This window comes from Phyllostomus hastatus, unplaced genomic scaffold, assembly GCF_019186645.2.
Source record: "Phyllostomus hastatus isolate PE091 unplaced genomic scaffold, TTU_PhHast_1.1 phas_contig_40, whole genome shotgun sequence".
NCBI lineage: Eukaryota > Metazoa > Chordata > Mammalia > Chiroptera > Phyllostomidae > Phyllostomus > Phyllostomus hastatus.
In genome coordinates, this window is record NW_025333872.1 from 5327135 (window position 1) to 5344559 (window position 17425).

General features: G+C 40.0%; 1 protein-coding gene and 2 pseudogenes across 1 annotated transcript in view; 1 reads left to right on the forward strand and 2 right to left on the reverse strand.

Annotated features, from left to right (window-relative positions):
- Nucleotides 1-1531: 1531 nt before the first annotated feature.
- LOC123822015 lies at nt 1532-2507 on the reverse strand (annotated as a pseudogene).
- A 6099-nt stretch (nt 2508-8606) lies between these two features.
- Nucleotides 8607-17425, reverse strand: part of TREM1 (triggering receptor expressed on myeloid cells 1) — a 34153-nt gene continuing 25334 nt past the window's right edge. The window contains exon 3 of the mRNA XM_045843608.1: nt 8607-8819. Coding sequence (XP_045699564.1) covers nt 8791-8819 — 29 coding nt within the window. The 3' untranslated portion in view covers nt 8607-8790. The remainder of the gene's footprint in view (nt 8820-17425) is intronic.
- On the forward strand, nt 10643-13115 carry LOC123821390 (annotated as a pseudogene).

Sequence of the window (17425 nt, forward strand, 5' to 3'; positions counted from 1 at the left end):
TCCTTCTGGAACTCTGATGATATACATGGTATAAATGTAGATCCCTGAGGCTCTGCTAATTTATTTCAGTCTGTTTTTTTCTCTGTTGTTCAGATTGGAAAAATTCTATTGATCTGCCAAATTTACTAATTCGATCCTGTCATCCCCATCTTCTATGGAGTTCATCCAAAAAGCTTTTTATTTTGGTTATTGTAGTTTTAGTCCCCAAATTCCCTTCTGCTATTGATTTCTAATTTAATTCCACTGTAGTGGAAGAACACACAATGGTTTCAAAGGGCTGTGTTGTTACTGCCACCGAGGGCACAGGGGAATGTTTGTCAGTGCCCTGCTGCAGAGGCCGGTTTGGGATGGCCCTGGGCCGTGCTGCCATCACTGCTGCTAGTGCATCAGACCACACAGTCCTCTCCAGCACCCAGCCTAGAGAAACAGGGGATGAAACGAAAACTCAGGGAATCAACCATGTTTTTTGTCACAAGTCTTGAGGTCTCTGGTCAGCTGCCTCCTACACCCTGCTCTTAGAATCCTCCTATTATTATCTGTTGACTAATTACAGGACTTTTAGTTGTGCTTAGAGGAGAGGAACAGGGAAGAGTGAGTCTACACCATCTGTTCTGGAAACAGAAACTATTTGTATTTTTATTATTGAACTGAAAGAATTCTTTACATATTATAGATATGAAATATATGATTTGCAAATATATTTTCCAATTCTGTGGATTGTTTTTTCATTTTCATGTTGGTGTTCTTTTTCAGCACAAGAGTTTTTAATTTCAATGAAGTCCAATTTATCTATTTTGTCCCTCATACTATTGGTGTCATTTTTTAAAACCACTGCCTAACCCAAGGTCATAAAGATTAACTCCTATGTTTTCTTCTAAAAATTTCATAGTTTTAGCTCTTTTATTTAAGTCTGTGATCAACTTCAAGTTGATTTTTATGTATGATGAGATATGAATCCAACTTCTTTATTTTTTTAAGACACATTTATTCAGCATCATGATCAGACTATTACATTCAGCAATCAACAGCAGGGGTGCAAATAAAGATATACATTAAAAATCTTTTGTTGGAATGCTTTATACTTTCCACAGAACAGAAACTAAAATACCATATTTTCAGACCATAAGACATACCTAGGTTTTAGAGAAGGAGAATAGGAAAAAAATTTTTTGAAGCAAAAAATGTGGTAAAATATTTAATAACATAAATAACATAATATTTCACCAGTGTAAATGTAAACAGAACTCAACAACAGCATTAACAACCATTATTCCAAATTTGGTGGTGGGGGGGAGTGCATCTTATAGTCTGAAAAATACCATAACCTGTTATACAATTAGTCACAAATATAGTCCTCAAGTTTTTTGCCCATGAGTATTCACATGAGTATTGTCTAAAACATGTCTCCTTTGTAGCAGCTAGGCCCTGCCACTACTGTGTGTGGCTGAGTTCACAAATCTGTTGTAACCTGTAGCTTCCCTGTCATTTCTCTGGCTCTCCTCTCCTGCTAAGCTTTGTTTCCTAGCAATAATTAAAACCTTCTGCCACTGCCATAAGCAGCAGCAACTGCTGCTACTGCTGTAACTGCCATAACCACCTTGGTTTCGTAGTTTGGCAAAGTATTGGCCTCCACCACCATAGCGGCCAGAGCTTCTGCCTCCAAAGTTTCCCCCTCCATGGGTCCAAAATTTGAAGACTGATTGTTGTAATTGCCAAAATCATTGTAGCTTCCACCACCTCCAAAGTTGCTTCCATCATTACCAAATCCATTATAACTATCCCCACTGCCACCATATCCACCACCACCACAGCTGCCACCAAAGCCACCTCGACCGCTGAAGTTTCCTCCATGACCAAAGTTGTCATTCCCACCAAAACCACCTCCACAACCACCTCCGAAGTTTCCAGAACCACGTCAACCTCTTTGGCTGGATGAAGCACTAGCCATCTCTTGTTTAGATGGGGCTTTCCTTACTCCACAGTTGTGGCCATTCACAGTAGGATATATCTGAGTGACAATCTTGTCTACGGAATCATGGTCATCAAATGTCAAAAATGAAGCCTCTCTTTTTGCCACTGCCTCAGTCAGTCATGATTTCAATCCCTTCAATTTTCCCATACAGTTCAGAATAATCTCTTAGATGATGTTCTTCAGTGTCTTCTTTAATGCCACCAACAAAAATCTTTTTCACAGTGAACTGGGCACCCAGTCTTGAGAATCTTCTCTAGAGACAGCCCTCTTTGGTTCCACAACTCTTCCATCCACCTCGTGTGGCCTTGCCTTCAAGGCATCCCTGCCTGCATCCACCTCCTCCACAGTGGCATGTGTGACAAACCCAAGCCTCTGGAGCACTGGGTGTTTGGATCTCTCATCACCACACAGTCTGTGAGTGTTTCCCGTTGCTCAAAATGGCTCCTCAGACCCTCATCTGTTGTTTCAAAGCTCGGACCTCCGATAAAGAGATTCCGTAGCTGTTCAGCTCTTTGGGAGACTCTGACTTCAACATGACAACTGCAGGAGAGGGGACTTCAATGATGCTTATCAGAGGCAGAAAGGCCCAACTTCTTCCTTTTGCATGTGAATACTTAGCTGTTTCAATTTGTTCAAATCATTTGTTGAAATGACAATTCTTTCCCCATTGAATTGTTTTGACACCATTGTCAAAAATCTAGACTCTCAATTCTAGTCCTTTGATCTGCATGTAAGCCAGTACCACACTGTTTTGATTACTATACTTTTGTAATATTCCTTGAAATCAGGAAGTGTGAGTTCTCCAACTTTGTTGTTCTTTTTCAAGATTGTTTTGGCTGTTCCAGGTCCCTTGCAATTCCACATGAATTTTGATGTTGATGAATCATGGGATTCCACATGAACCCCACAATGTTATATGTTAATTATATCTCATTAAAGCTAGGTAGGGAATAGAAAGGTTTAAAATCAGTACTCTAAGCTTTCCCACTAAGAAGCTTGAAAAGAAGAACAAAATTTAAATGAAAGTATGTAAAAAAGGAAATAAAAATGAGTGAAAACCAATGAAATAGAAGACAAGTAATACAGAAAACTCATGAAGCTAAAGGTACTCAAAAAATTAATTTCTTTGTGGCCAAGATGGAGGTGTAGGTGCCTTCTTGCACAGCCAAAAGAAGGACAACAACAAATTTAAAAACAAAAAGCAACCAGAACTGACAGAAAATTGAACTGTATGGAAGTCCAACAACCAAGGAGTTAAAGAAGAAACATTCATCCAGACCAGTAGGAGGGATGGAGATGGGCAATTGGGCGGAGAGAACTCAAAGCAAGGAAGCAGATGGCAGACCCAGCAAGGCAGTGGATTGCTGACCAGGGGTTCCCACATTTGCATGCAGATAAATCAGGAGAAACAACTGGGGAGCAAGACAGACTGCACAACCCAGGGTCCCAGTGCAGGAAAGTAAAGCCTCAAAACCTCTGACTGAAAAAACCTGTGAGAGTTGTGGTGTCAGGAGAAACTCCCAGCCTCGCAGGAGAGTTTGTTGGAGAGACCCACAGGGTCCTAGAATGTACACAAGCCCACCCACCCGGGAATCAGCACTAAAGGGCCCAATTTGCTTGTGGATAATGGGGAAAGTGACTGAAAACCTGCAGAGAGTGGAGCAAGCAGCACTGTTACCTCCCAGACCCCTCCACCACTGATAGCATCACAACACAGCGACCTGGATTGCCCGGCTCTGAAGAACACCTAGGCTCCGCCCCTTACTATGTCACAGGCATGCTGAGATGAAAGAAAGAAAGAAAGAAAGAAAGAAAGAAAGAAAGAAAGAAAGAAAGAAAGAAAGAAAGAAAGAAAGAAAGAAAGAAAGAAGGAAGGAAGGAAGGAAGGAAGGAAGGAAGGAAGGAAGGAAGGAAGGAAGGAAGGGGAAAATGGCCCAAATGAAAGAACAGATTAAAGATCCAGAAAAAAATACAACTAAGTGACAAAGAGATAGCCAACCTATCAGATGCACAGTTCAAAACACTGGTAATCAGGAAGCTCACAGAACTAGTTGAGTACGTCGCAAAATAGAGGAAAAAGTGAAGATTATGCAAAGTGAAATAAAGAAAACCAACAGTGAAGGGAAGGCAACCAGGATACAAATCAATGGTTTGGAGCAGAAGGAAGAAAGAAATATGCAATCAGGACTGAATGAAGAAATAAGTATTCAAAAAAATGAGGAGAGGCTGAGGAACCTCCAGGACAACTTTAAACATTCCAACATCCAAATCAGAGGGGTGCCAGAAGGAGAAGAGGAAGAGCAAGAAATCAAAAACTTATTTGAAAAAATAATGAAGGAAAACTTTCCCAATCTGGCAAAGGAAATAGACTTCCAGGAAGTCCAGGAAGCTCAGACAGTCCCAAAGAAGTTGGACCTAAGGAGGAACACACCAAGGCACATCATAATTACATTAGCCAAGATTAGAATGAAAGAGAGAATCCTAGAAGCAGCAAGAGATAAGGAGACAGTTACTTACAAAAGAGTGCCCATAAGACTATCAGTTGATTTGTCCAAAGAAACCTTGCAGGCAAGAAGGGGCTAGAAAGAAGTATTCAAAGTCATGAAAGGCAAGGACCTACATCCAAGATTATTCTATCCAACAAAGCTATCATTTAGAATGGAAGGGCAGATAAAATGCTTCCCAGATAAGGTCAAGTTAAAGGAGCTCATCATCACCAAGCCCTTATTATATGAAAGGTTAAAAGGACTTATCTAAGAAAAAGAAGATCAAAACTATGAACAGTAAAATGACAACAAACTCACAACTATCAACAACCAAACCTAAAAAAAATAGTAACAAAAACAAACTAAGCCAACAACTAGAACAGGAACAGAATCACAGAAATGGAGATCACATGGAAGGTTATCAGTGGGAGAGCAGGAGAGCGATGGAGAGGGAAAAGGTACAGGGAATAAGTAGCATAAATTGTAGGTAGAAAGTAGACAAGAGGAGGTTAAGAATAGTATAGGAAATATAGAATCCAAGGAACTTATAGGTATGACCCATGGACATGAACTAAAAGTGGGGAATACAGGTGGAAGGGGGTGTGCAGAGCAGAGGGGAATAAAGGGGGGGAATGGGACAACTGTATTAGCATAATCAATAAAATATATTAAAGATAAAAAAGAAAAAATTAATACATTTGTTAAACATTAGCTAGACCGATGAAGAAAAAGAAAACAGAAATTAGAAAGGGACATTTCTACAGATCTTTACAGATATTAAAAGAATGTAATATTATGATGCTCTTAATGCCTATTAATTTGACAACTTAGACAAAATGGACAAATTAATTGAAACATACAACTTAACAAAACTAACACAAAAAGAAATTTAAAATCTGAATAACCTCATATTTATTTCATACAATTCTGTCTTTTAGTTCTTTTATATTTTCTTGTTTAACATTCATCTCTTTAATTCATTTAAAAATTTATTTTAGATTACTGTGTGAAGAGAGGATAAAATATAATTTTTTTCCAAATAGTTAAACCTGTTCCATTTGTTAACTAAACCCACTGACGAAGATGGCTCTTTGTGATAAACAAAATGTATCTTACACATTTGGACTGTTTCCAAAAACCCATCACCTCTTCACCTCTGAGGCTGTAGCCTTCAGCAGAATTTATAGTGATTCACTAACCTTCAAAGACAAAGGGAATATCCCTGACTGATGTGATTCAGTGGACTGAGTGCTGGCCTGCGAACCAAACGGTCACCAGTTTGATTTCCAGCCAGGGAACATACCTGGGTTATGGGCCAGGTCCCCAGTACGGGGTGCTTGAGAGGCAGTCACACACTGATGTTTCCCTCTCTTCCTCCCACACTTCCCCTCTCTAAAAGTAGATAAGTAAAATATTTTCTTTTTAAAAATGGAATAAAAGATAACACAAGAAAAATTACCATGTGCTATGAAACAAAATGACAGATTAAACAAAGCTATTTCAGAGAAAGAAATATTAACAATCTTTTAGAGAGAACTACCATATTTTTCGGACTATAAGACACACTGCCCCCCCCCCCCGATTGGGAGGAATAATGGCTGTTAATGACACTGTTGAATTCTGTTTACATTTATGTTGATGAAATATTATGTTATTTATGTTATTAAATACTTTACCACACTTTTGGCTTCAAAATTTTTTCCCTATTTTCCTCCTCTAAAACCTAACTGTGTCTTATGGTCCAAAAAAAGGTAATCAGAGAACTATAATTTAAAATAAATATAATATTGTCAGAGAGATAAGGGACAATATGGAGAATTTAAAGAAATATATGATTGAATCCATTCAGAGTTTCAAATAGAATGGATAAGTAAATACCCTACATTAAGACACACTATAATAAAAATTTCAAATAAAAAATTCTAAAATATTCCAGAGAGATAAACAGTCCAGTTAAAATGAACAAAAATGATATTAATATAAGATTTTTCCATCACAACACTGGAGATAAGATAATGGTGTTATAATATCTTTACATTTTTTTAAAAAATTAGACTTTTTTAGACATTAGCTTAAAGCATACAATTTATCACAAGTTTGAAAATAGTGATGAAGGAAATTAAAATGATTAAACTTTTTTTCAATTACAGTTGACATTCAATATTATTTTATGTTAGTTTCAGGTGGGAATTAAACAATTTTGATACCAAAGATGTTAAGATAAAGTATCAGAAGTTATATCTGAGTGTTAGTTCTTAATCCACTTTTATTCTATTGCTAATGTTCTTTAAATGAATCTCAATATTTCTATAGTGATAGAATGCATTTGCTCAAATGCATTATAGTTGTGTAAGTTCAATAAATCAACAAATAATTGGGTTCAGCCATATACACCTGAAAACCAAATAGCTGTAACTTCAACAAGAGTGTTTATATGTATGTGGTTTTTATTATAAAAATTTCCAAGCATGCACAAAAATAGAGATAATAATACATCTAACCCCCAGGTGCCATCACTTGGCTTTATTTATTCTCATTCCCCAATTTTTTTTTTTTACAAAAAAAATCCCATAGATGGTGCTGTGTACTTCCTATAGTTGTCTAAAGTAGTGTTCAGTTGTCACGACGTGGCACCATTAATAAGATGTCTGAGATCTTACAACTCATCTAATTTCACCTAGGTACAAATGCTGAAGGAAGTCTCCCATGATTCCATGTGAAAATATGGTGGAGGATATTTATCCTTCATTGATTGCAATGTGGGAAGTGGAGTAAAACAGCATATCCACTCTGGGTTCTGAGTGATGCACTGGGAGGACACTCACAATGTTGTATGCTGCAGCACTGAAAGGCACTGGGCTGTGTTTATGCACCTGGCCACGAAGGAAACAAGCATGTGAAAAAAGTATGTCACAATTTCTATACAGAAGTGAAAATACAGTCACAGTAACAATACTAGATGTTTTACAAGGATGCACTCAAATTCAATATTAAATATCAAATGCATTAGAGTGGTTGCCTCAGAGCCACAGGCAAATGGGAAGGGGAACGGGGATAAAAAACATAAATTGAGGAAATGAAGTAAAAGTGCTGCCTCACACAGACAGACAATGGTCATGTGGCATGAACTGAAAGGAAAAGGAAGCGGTGTGCTGAAAGCTTGGTGCCCTCCAACCTTTCCTCTGGCTGGTGTCCACTGGCCTGCGCTGGGGCTGCCACATCGGTGGTTCACGGTAGACACCAATTTTGAGTGGGCAATACCCAGGCCTTACTGGATGTTAAATGCTCTGAATATGACTCTGCTGTTTTCTTGTTTTATGGATGTGATGGCCTCTTCTATCCCCTAAAGCATTTATCTTTCACTGCCAGTCAATTTATTCTGTTTGTTCAACTTGAGTTTCTTTTTTAGGTTATAAATTTCCTTTCATGCAGAGCAGCAAATACAACTGGTGCCCGTTACCCCATCTTCTTCAAGGAACAAGCATTTTGGAGTAATTGTCTTCTGCTTATATTTTGAACTGCTGAGTCATCTGTTCTTTTACTTATTTATTATGGAATTTATTGGGGTGATATTGATTAATAAAATTATGTAGGTTTCAGGTATTCAATTCTATAATACATATGTTCTCATCATATTAATTGCATATGATTATTATTCCAACTTCTGGAATTCCTCCATTTCTGGTTTGCTGGTCACAGCCTTTCTTATTTTAATTTTAGGATTTATTTTTAAGTCATTTTTATCTCATTTTAAGATGTGTGGAGTGGGAGGAGAGGGAGGCTGGTGGGATTTGTCTACCCTCTTGCTTAGTTTCCCTTACACATTTCAGCTCAAGGGCTTGGATTTGGGCACAAGAGAAAATGCATAGGAACTCTTAGGTACTGCAGAAGCAAGAAAAGATGTGAGGAATCGTGGTGTCCTGCTGGGGTGGGGATGAGAGACCACGGGAATCCCCAGAGAGGAACAAGGTCGTGGGAGCGGGAACATGCTGAGCATGCCTGGGACCATAGTGTGGCATCTGTTGACCCAGATGCAGATTGACCTTCCGTGGGTGGTCAGTTGCGGGAAGTCCAGGGCTGGGCAAGCCGATCTCAGAGCAGTACTCAGGACTCAGATGAAGGGTCACCACAGGTGAACTCAGGAGCTGCGGGTTGTCTGCAACAGCCTTGGACCCTGCCGTTCCGGCACCAGGCTGTGGCGCTCAATGGTTAGGGTGGCCCCCCTAAGAGGGCACGGGAAGGGGAGAAGAAAGGTTCATCCTGGATCCGCGGGTGAGGCTAAACGTACCCAGGGGTCCTGGGACCCAGGCTGGGAGGGCGCAGAAACCTCCGTCACTGCTGACCCACCATGACAGTTTCACCTGAGGAGGAAGAGGAGAAAAAGAACAAATTGAAGTGAATCCTTTCCCCACCACCTTTCCCTGCCCTTCCTTCTACAGTGTCCCCGATATCAGGTCCTCTTGTCCCGCTCTCATCTCCCGTTCACCTACTCCCAGCCGTGCCCCTTCCTGTCTCCTAAACCTTCTCCCCAGCCCTCTGCTTCCCCCTCCTGCCCTCCTTCCTCTCAGGACGGAGAATGAGGCAGAGCCTGCGATGGGGGCGCTGAGAATGCATCTGGCTCTAAGGTCCATTTCTCTTAAATGGGGGCAGATGACATCTGAGTGAAAGGCAGAAATTGTGAGGACTTAATGAATATTTAGATTAGACACTAATGAATTGATGAATATTTAGATTAGACAGTATTTAAATTAGATAGATTTTTCCCACGTCTGGGTTCTCTGGTTCCCTCTTCTTGGCCATCTTTTCTGAGACAGAAGCTGTCCCCAGCTCCATTGCCCCACCCCCTTACAAAACCCAGCCCACTCACGCTGTGCCCAGCACTTGCTCAGGAGGACAGAGAGGACTGACAGCACCTGGGTCTTGGCCACCAGGAATCTAGGGGCAGCCCAACCAGGGGACAGAGGGAACTTGATTTCCTGGTGGGAGGAAGGAGAAGGAGAATGGACGTGGGCTGGGATATCAGCTGTTCCTACAGTGTCCCCGAGCCAGGTCCCTTGTGGTTGGAGCATGTTTGTATGTGTAAGGACCACCCTGAACTGACTGTGCAGGGGCAATGCACACAGGAGAAGGGGACAGGGTTACGGGGTCTCTCTGGGCCTCTGAGGAGACCCAGTCATAGAGAACCCAGGAGTCTTGGATGGAGGAAAAAGCTGGCTCCAAGCACCAATAGGGATCAGAGATCAGTGGATTGGGGGGGTGGAGTGGGGGAGAGTAGAACCAGGGGGTAGGAAGAAACCTACTAGCTTAGAAAGGACAGAGCTGTCATGCTGGACCATCAACAGGAAGCTACTGAGGCCAGAAACGAAAGGCAGATTTGGGGGGTTAGGGAGTGGGAGAAGGCTCCAGAATCAGGGCTAGGAAGACCAGGTGTGGAGGTCACAAAGAGGGTCTTAGGGAGGACTCTCAGGTCCCACCAGTCAGGAGCCTGGTCTTTGCCCTGTCTCTGTTCCTAAGTGGCAGGGTGACAGTTTTGGACTAGCCAGCCCATGGCGACCCCTGGCGACCCCCAGGCCTCATTTCTCTCCTGTGATGTCTTGGATGGTCCCTAACATGCTCTGGGAATTCTAAGAAGCTTCTCCTCCCACCTGTGGGCTGCCAGGGAGACAGGAGTGACTGTGACCATCTACACTTACATTGGACTTCCTGGGTGCCATGTTCCCAGGGACACCAAGCACTTCACAGTGTCCTCATTTTGCTGGTTGAAAAGGTGTAAACTGGCACTTCATGGTTGTTTTAATGGACATTTCTTGATTGCTAACAAGTGTGAACATCACTGGGATGCCTTTTGGATTTCCTCTTCTGTAAACTGCCTTTCACATGCTTTACCCATTCCCACTGGGACACCTGTCTCTCTCGTTGGTTAGTATAGTTCCTTGTATGTTACAGATTGTATTATCGTGATAGTTTTAGACATTTTCAGTTAATTTTTCCCAGCCTGTCATCTGCTTAATAACTTTCCCATAACTTTCCCTTTTGCTCATTGAATAGAATCCTTCAATCTTGATGGAATCAAATCAACTATTTTTTGCCTTATGATTTGAGCTTTTGAAACTGTTCAGAAAGTCCTTCCTTGCCCTTGCCAGTGTGGCTCAGTTGGTTGAAGCAACCAAGAACATTTCTGCCAAGTAGACAAACAGCTATTGCTAACCACCAGAGTATTAAAATACCAGGACAAATGGCAATTGACAAATCAACTGCGGTAGCTACAAAGAATTGTCTTGAAGGCTTTATGAAAACATAGCTTTCCCTAGCCTTTGAGTAGTCTGTGGCTGCTGTGAAACTAAAGTTGCCTGATTATTACATCATTATAAAAAGCCCAATGGATTTAAGTACTATTTAGAAGTTCTTAGAACATAAATATTACGTGCAGGCTTCAAAATGTATAGGAGACTTCAATATGATCTTCCAAATTGCCATTTATACAACAAGCCTGGAAATGACATTGTGCTTATGGCACAAGCTCTAGAGCAGTTGTTTACACAGAAATGTTACAGATGCCACAAGAAGAGCAAATTGTGGGTGGTAAGGAAAACATAAAGAAAGGCGCCAAACAATATATGCACCCCTGTTTTCATAGCAGGGTTATTTGCAATAGCCAAGATCTGGAAACAGCCCAAGTGCCCATCAGTACCTGAGTGAGTAAAAAAGCTGTGGTACATTTACACAATGGAATACTACAGAGCTGTAAAAAAGAAGGAACTCTTACCCTTGGCAACAGCGTGGATGGATCTGCAGAATACTAAGGGAAATAAGCCAGTCAGAGAAAGGCCAATGCCATATGACCTCACTTATATGTGGAATCTAATGAACAAAATAAATTGATGAACAAAATAAAACCAGAGACATGAATACATGAACAGACTGACAGATCTCAGAAGGGAAGTGGGGGACCGGAAGAGAGTAGCCGAAGAACATATGCACATATATGCATAGTCCATGGACACAGACAGCAATGTCCTGAAGGCCGCAGATGGGGTGGGGGCTGGGTGGAGGGGGGAAAGGGAGGAAAATAGGGGACATCTGTGGTGTCAACACCACAGTGTCAACAATTTAAAATGTCAACAATAGTGTCAACAATTTAAAAAATGAATTATTTAAATAAAAAGGAATGTGGCAGTTTCTTCTGTTAAAGAAAAACAGTCTCCTACAGCATCAGAAAAAGTATTTGAGCAGCAAGTGAGTCCCTCCGTATTTCCTGAAACATCTATTTCTCCTTTAAGTACGGCACAAGGTGCTCTATCTATCCAATGCTTCCTCACTGACAGTGGTCCAGGTTACAGAGGGTATGAAGAAGGAAGCAGATACAACAACTCCTACAACTTCAGTAGTTAAAGCAAGGGGTGAATCTTCCCCAGCACTTACAGAAAGAAAGAAAAAGCGAAAATGCCACCTATAAAAGAAACTGCTAAAGAATGTTTTGCTGCATTCTCGGCAACAATATTAAATTGTAAAGAGTGTTAAAGTAGCCAAACAGTTAAGAAACTATAGTGAGATTCTTAAAGAAATCCTTGCAAAGAAGCACTTTTCATATACATGGTCCTTTGTAATCTTCTTGATGTTAATGCATTGGGAGCCCATAACTACTATGATATGATGAAAAATCCAAAGGGTCTTGGAACTATGAAGAGAAAAATGAACAACCAAGCACATAAGGATGCAAACAAATTTGCTGCAGATGTTAGATTAATGTTCATGAATTGCTACAAATACAGTCCTCCAGATCATGAAGTGGTGACAATGGCAAGAATGCTCCAGGATGTTTTGAAATACATTTTGCAAAGGTCTCAGGTGAGCCTGTATGCCTGTATATAACATCAAAACAGCACAGAAACCCTTGGTAGAGAAAGCAGCAGTGAAGCTTCCTCTGAAGATAACTTTTCCAGTGATTCTGAAGATGAAGAAGTTCAGAGAGTTGCAAAGCTTCAGGAGTGGCATAAAGCTGTTCATCAACAACTACAGGCTCTGTCTCAAGTACCTTCCATAAGCTAAAGAAAAAGAATGAAAAGTCTGAAAGGGAAAAGAAAAAAGAAAATGTTAATAACAGAGGTGAAAATCAAAGAAAAAATTTAAGCGAATGAAATTGAAAGAAAAGTCCAAGAGCAATCCAGTCAAAGAAGAGGAAATAGCAGTGCCGGCTCTGAAACCCGAGGATGAAGATAACACTGAACCTATGAACTAGAAGAGAAAAGGCAGCTAAGTTTGGATATAAACAAATCCCTGGAGATAAACTTGAGAAGGGCACTCATACAATACAATCCAGAGAGCCTTCACCGAGAAATTACAACTGTGCTGAATCAGAGGTTAACTTTGAAACACTGAAAGCAACAGCAGTGACAGAACTAGATTATATGTTGCTGCATGTCTAAGAAAAAGACCACTAAAACCTCACGTGGTAAGAAAATAATGAAGTCCAAAGAAGAGCTTCATTCACAGAAAAAAAAAAAAAGAATCAGAAAGTGGAGCTAGAAAAGTGATTACTGGATGTCAATAATCAGTTACATTTCAGAAAACATCAAACAAAATCTGAGGACACTCCATCATCCAAGGCTGTTGTTGGGAGTGGTTTCCGACAGAGTGAAAGCAGCAGCAGAGCCTGAAAGTATTAGCCATTTTTCGAGTTCTTCTGCCAGAGTGAGGGCAGCTGTCCCTGTCAGTACACCTCTGGCTGTGGGAAAATTTTCTTCTTGTCATACTGAGACATACCGTATTTGCTATGTATAATGCGCACCCACATTCTTGGTCCAAACTTTCAGGAAAAATATCTTTTATTTTAATTTTTAATTTAATTATTCATTTACTTATATTTAGATAATTGGGTTTTTGTACTATAAATGAATTTTAACATTTATTTTTGAACATATTATAATACAAGAAAATTTTTGTAACAAATATTTACAAAACACAGGAACAGATACAAGATATTTCAAGTACTACACACATACAATGCTTACTTTCCCTCAAATATTTGGGCAAAAAATCTGCATTATACAAGGCAAAATGTGGTATTTTAAAAAGTGTTTGGTACTTACTCAGAATGTATGGTTTGGATGCCATCCATTATTTAATTGCATATTGATGATCTCACTACTTTCCTTAAGAGATGCTGAGTAAAATGAAACTTCCTATTATATGTATGTGACTCATAAGCTCATAATATTGAAAATAATTTTACTAAAGGTGGGATAGCCTCTTAGTGTATAATACCAGGTCAGATCTTAATACCAGAAAATATCAAATAATAAAATGCTGATCTTCTTTTTATAAGATAAAAGATCATTTGAGGACATCTTTCACTTTACTCTCCATGACAGCAGATCACTCTAATGTTGCAAAGCATGTTCTGTTGTGACAATATATTCCCAATCAAATAATCATTTTGAATTAAGAAACCAGTCATCCTAGTAATGGTGCAAAGCAGATTTTTTCACTTCTATATTTTCTTCACTCTAGAATAGTATCTTCCATTTATAGAAAATTGTACTTCAAATTCAGACTCTCAGTTATGCTGAAGTACCATATTACCTTGTAGAGTTTATTGTCAACTGTATCAAACTTAACTCATTTATATTTTCTTGGTGCTCCTTCCTGGATGCTTATATAGCTGACAAGCAATCTCTGGCCCAAGGACCTGGACTTGGCATTGGCATTCCATCGTCGTTCACCAAAAGGCAGATTCAGAATATAGAACACTTTTGTGCCTACAATGTTGCTTTACTTTACTTTATTTTTATCCTCACCCAAGGATATTTTTTCACTGCTTTCGGAGAAGGAGGAAGGAAGGGGGAGGGAGGGAGAGAGAGGGAGAGAAACTTCAATGTGAGAAACATCACTCTGCTGCCTCCCATAAGTACCTTGACTAGGGATCAAGCGCGCAGCCTGGGTATGTGCCCTGACCTGGAACCAAACTCACAACATTTTGGTGCACAAGACGATGCTCCAACCAACCAGAACCACACTGGCCAGGGCAAATTTTGCTTTATTTTGAATGAGATGTTTGTTTTTCATGAAATTCAAGTTCTCTTTTAAAAGAAACCCCACACAGAATATTGTCACATCAGGTATTCTTAACCATTTATAAGAATATCCCTCTTGTTTCAGTCTGGCAGTGAGGGTCTGCTGGCTTGCACTACATTCTATTCTCATCACTGGTTCTGTTTAGTTTGCATTTATGTGGTGCTGATTGCTGTATTTTGTTTTTACATTTCTAATGTACACAGAGGTAAACATTTTTGTCAGAGTAAACAGAACTTTTATAAATAAATAAATAAGAATCAGATGTTTCTTAAAAGATTGGTGATACCTACAAAATCAACTAAGTCGTGAAATTTCTCTGAGGATGGATCTTTATCTAACATTTCTTTTTTTAATATATTTTATTGATTATGCTATTACAGTTGTCCCATTTTCCCCCCTTCACTCCCCTCCACCCTGTACACCCTCTCCCACCCATATCCCCCCTTTAGTTCATGTCCATGTGCCATACTTATAAATTCTTTAGCTTCTACATTTCCCATGCTATTCTTACCCTCCCCCTATCTATTTTCAACCTACCATCTATGCTACTTATTCTCTGTACCTTTTCCCCCTCTCTCCTCCTCCCACTCCCCTGTTGCTAACCCTCCATGTGATCTCCATTTCTGTGGTTCTGTTCCTTTTCTAGTTGTTTGCTTAGTTTCTTGTGGTTTTGCTTTAGGTGTGGTTGTTAATAATTGTGAGTTTGCTGTCATTTTACTATACATGTTTTTTCTTTATCTTCTTTTCTTAGATAAGTCCCTTTAACATTTCATAAAATAAGGTCTTGGTGATGATGAACTCCTTGAGCTTGACCTTATCTGAGAAGCACTTTGTCCTTCCATTCTAAATGAAAGCTTTGCTGGATAGAGTAATCTGAGATGTAGGTCCTTGTCTTTCATGACTTGGAATATTTCTTTCCAGCCCCTTCTTGCCTGTAAGGTCTCTTTTGAAAAATCAGTTGACATTCTGATGGCAACTCCTTTGTAGGTTACTGCCCCCTTATCTCTTGCTGCTTCTAGGATTCTCTCCTTCATTTTTACCTTGGCTAATGTAATTATGATGTGCCTTGGTGTGTTCCTCCTTGTGTCCAACTTCTTTGGGACTCTCTGAGCTTCCTGGACTTCCTGGAAGTCTATTTCCTTTGCCAGATTTGGGAAGTTCTCCTTTATTATTTGTTCAGATACGTGTTCAATCTGTTGCTTTTCCTCTTCCCCTTCTGGTACCCCTATAATTCAGATGTTGGAACATTTAAAGATGTCCTGGAGGTTCCTAAGTTTCTCCTCGTTTTTTTTAATTCTTATTTCTCTGTTCTTTCCTGTTTGGTTGTTTTTTTCTTCCTTCTGGCCCACTCTATTGTTTTGAGTCCCAGTTTCCTTCCTATCACTCTTGGTTCTCCGTGCATCTTCCTTCATCTCTTTTATGGTAACCTGCATTTTTTCACCTAATTTGTGCCCAAAATCAACCAGTTCTGTGAGCTTCCTGATCACCAGTGTTTTGAACTGTGCATCTGATAGACTGGCTATCTCTCGGTCACTCAAAAGAATGAGCCCTGGGGCATTGATCTGTTTTTCTGTTTGAGACATGTCTCTCTCACTCTCTCTCTCTTTTTTTTTTGGTCTGGTCGCTCCTGTTACTGTGAGGGGCGGAGCCTTAGGTGTTCACCAGGGCTGAGCACCCCAGTCACTAGATTGTGACGTTGTATGTGGGGGCGGGGGCGGGGGTGGGGGGGGGACAAGGGTGGTAGCTCCACTTTCCTGGGACTACAGTCCCTTCCCTGGGATCCTGGGCTGCATACTCTGTCCTGGTCCACAATCACCACCTCACTAGGTCCGCCAGCTGCCGCTCGCATACTCAGGGTCGACCCGCTGCGATCCTGCGCACCCCGGATGCTTTACACAGTCCCAGTTGCCTTATGCACCCACTGCTCTCTGCTCTCTGCACCGCGACCCATGCTGCAACCCGCTCCGGGCTGCTTGTCTCCACCCCTCCTACCGGTCTGGATGAACGAGTCTACTTCAATTTCTTGGCTGTCCGACTTCCATTCAGATAAATTCTCTATCAGTTCTGGGTGTTATTCTGCCTCTAAATTGTTGTTGTTCTAATCTTGGTTGTGCGTGGAGGTACGGTGCGTCCACCTATGCCTCCATCTTGCCAGAAGTCCTAACATTTCAATTGCTCTAATATTTATCAATCTATTCCAATCTACTTTTTCTTGACATTTTGGGGGGGTTTTGGGAATTTGTTCTCTTCTAGGATTTCAAAGAGTATTTGTTTAGGATTGATTGATTGATTGATTGACTGATTTGAGAGAGAGACATCAATTTGTTGTTCCACTTAGTTATGCATTCACTGGTTGATTCCTAAATGTACCTTGATGGGGGATAAACCTTGGCAAATTGGGATGATGCTGTAACCAACTGAGCTACCTGGCCAGGGCCTCAGGACTTACTTATTTATTTAAAAATCTTTGTAGAACATGTCACTATTGTCCTCTTTTTTTTTCAATTTGTTGTTCATTTGTCTTTTATGTTCATCAGTCTTGGCAGAAGTATGTCTATCTTATTAAACTTTTTAAAAAACAAATCATGTTTTCTTAATCTCTACCTTTTAATCCTTTTAATTGACTTTTGACCCTCACCATTATTATTTTTCTCTCAAATTTTTTCAAACTTGTTCTGTTGCTCACTTTCCATATTCTTGACTTAAGTGCTTAGTTCATCTATTTTTAACCTTTTAAGTTTCTGACAAATGTATTAAAGTTATTTATTTTCCCTCTATTAGCTCTGCCTTATAAATGTGATAGGTAGTATCTATACTATATACTATATTTTATTATATACTTAATGATTTATATGTTACTATTACTTTTTTTCAAAACATGCTATTTTAGCTT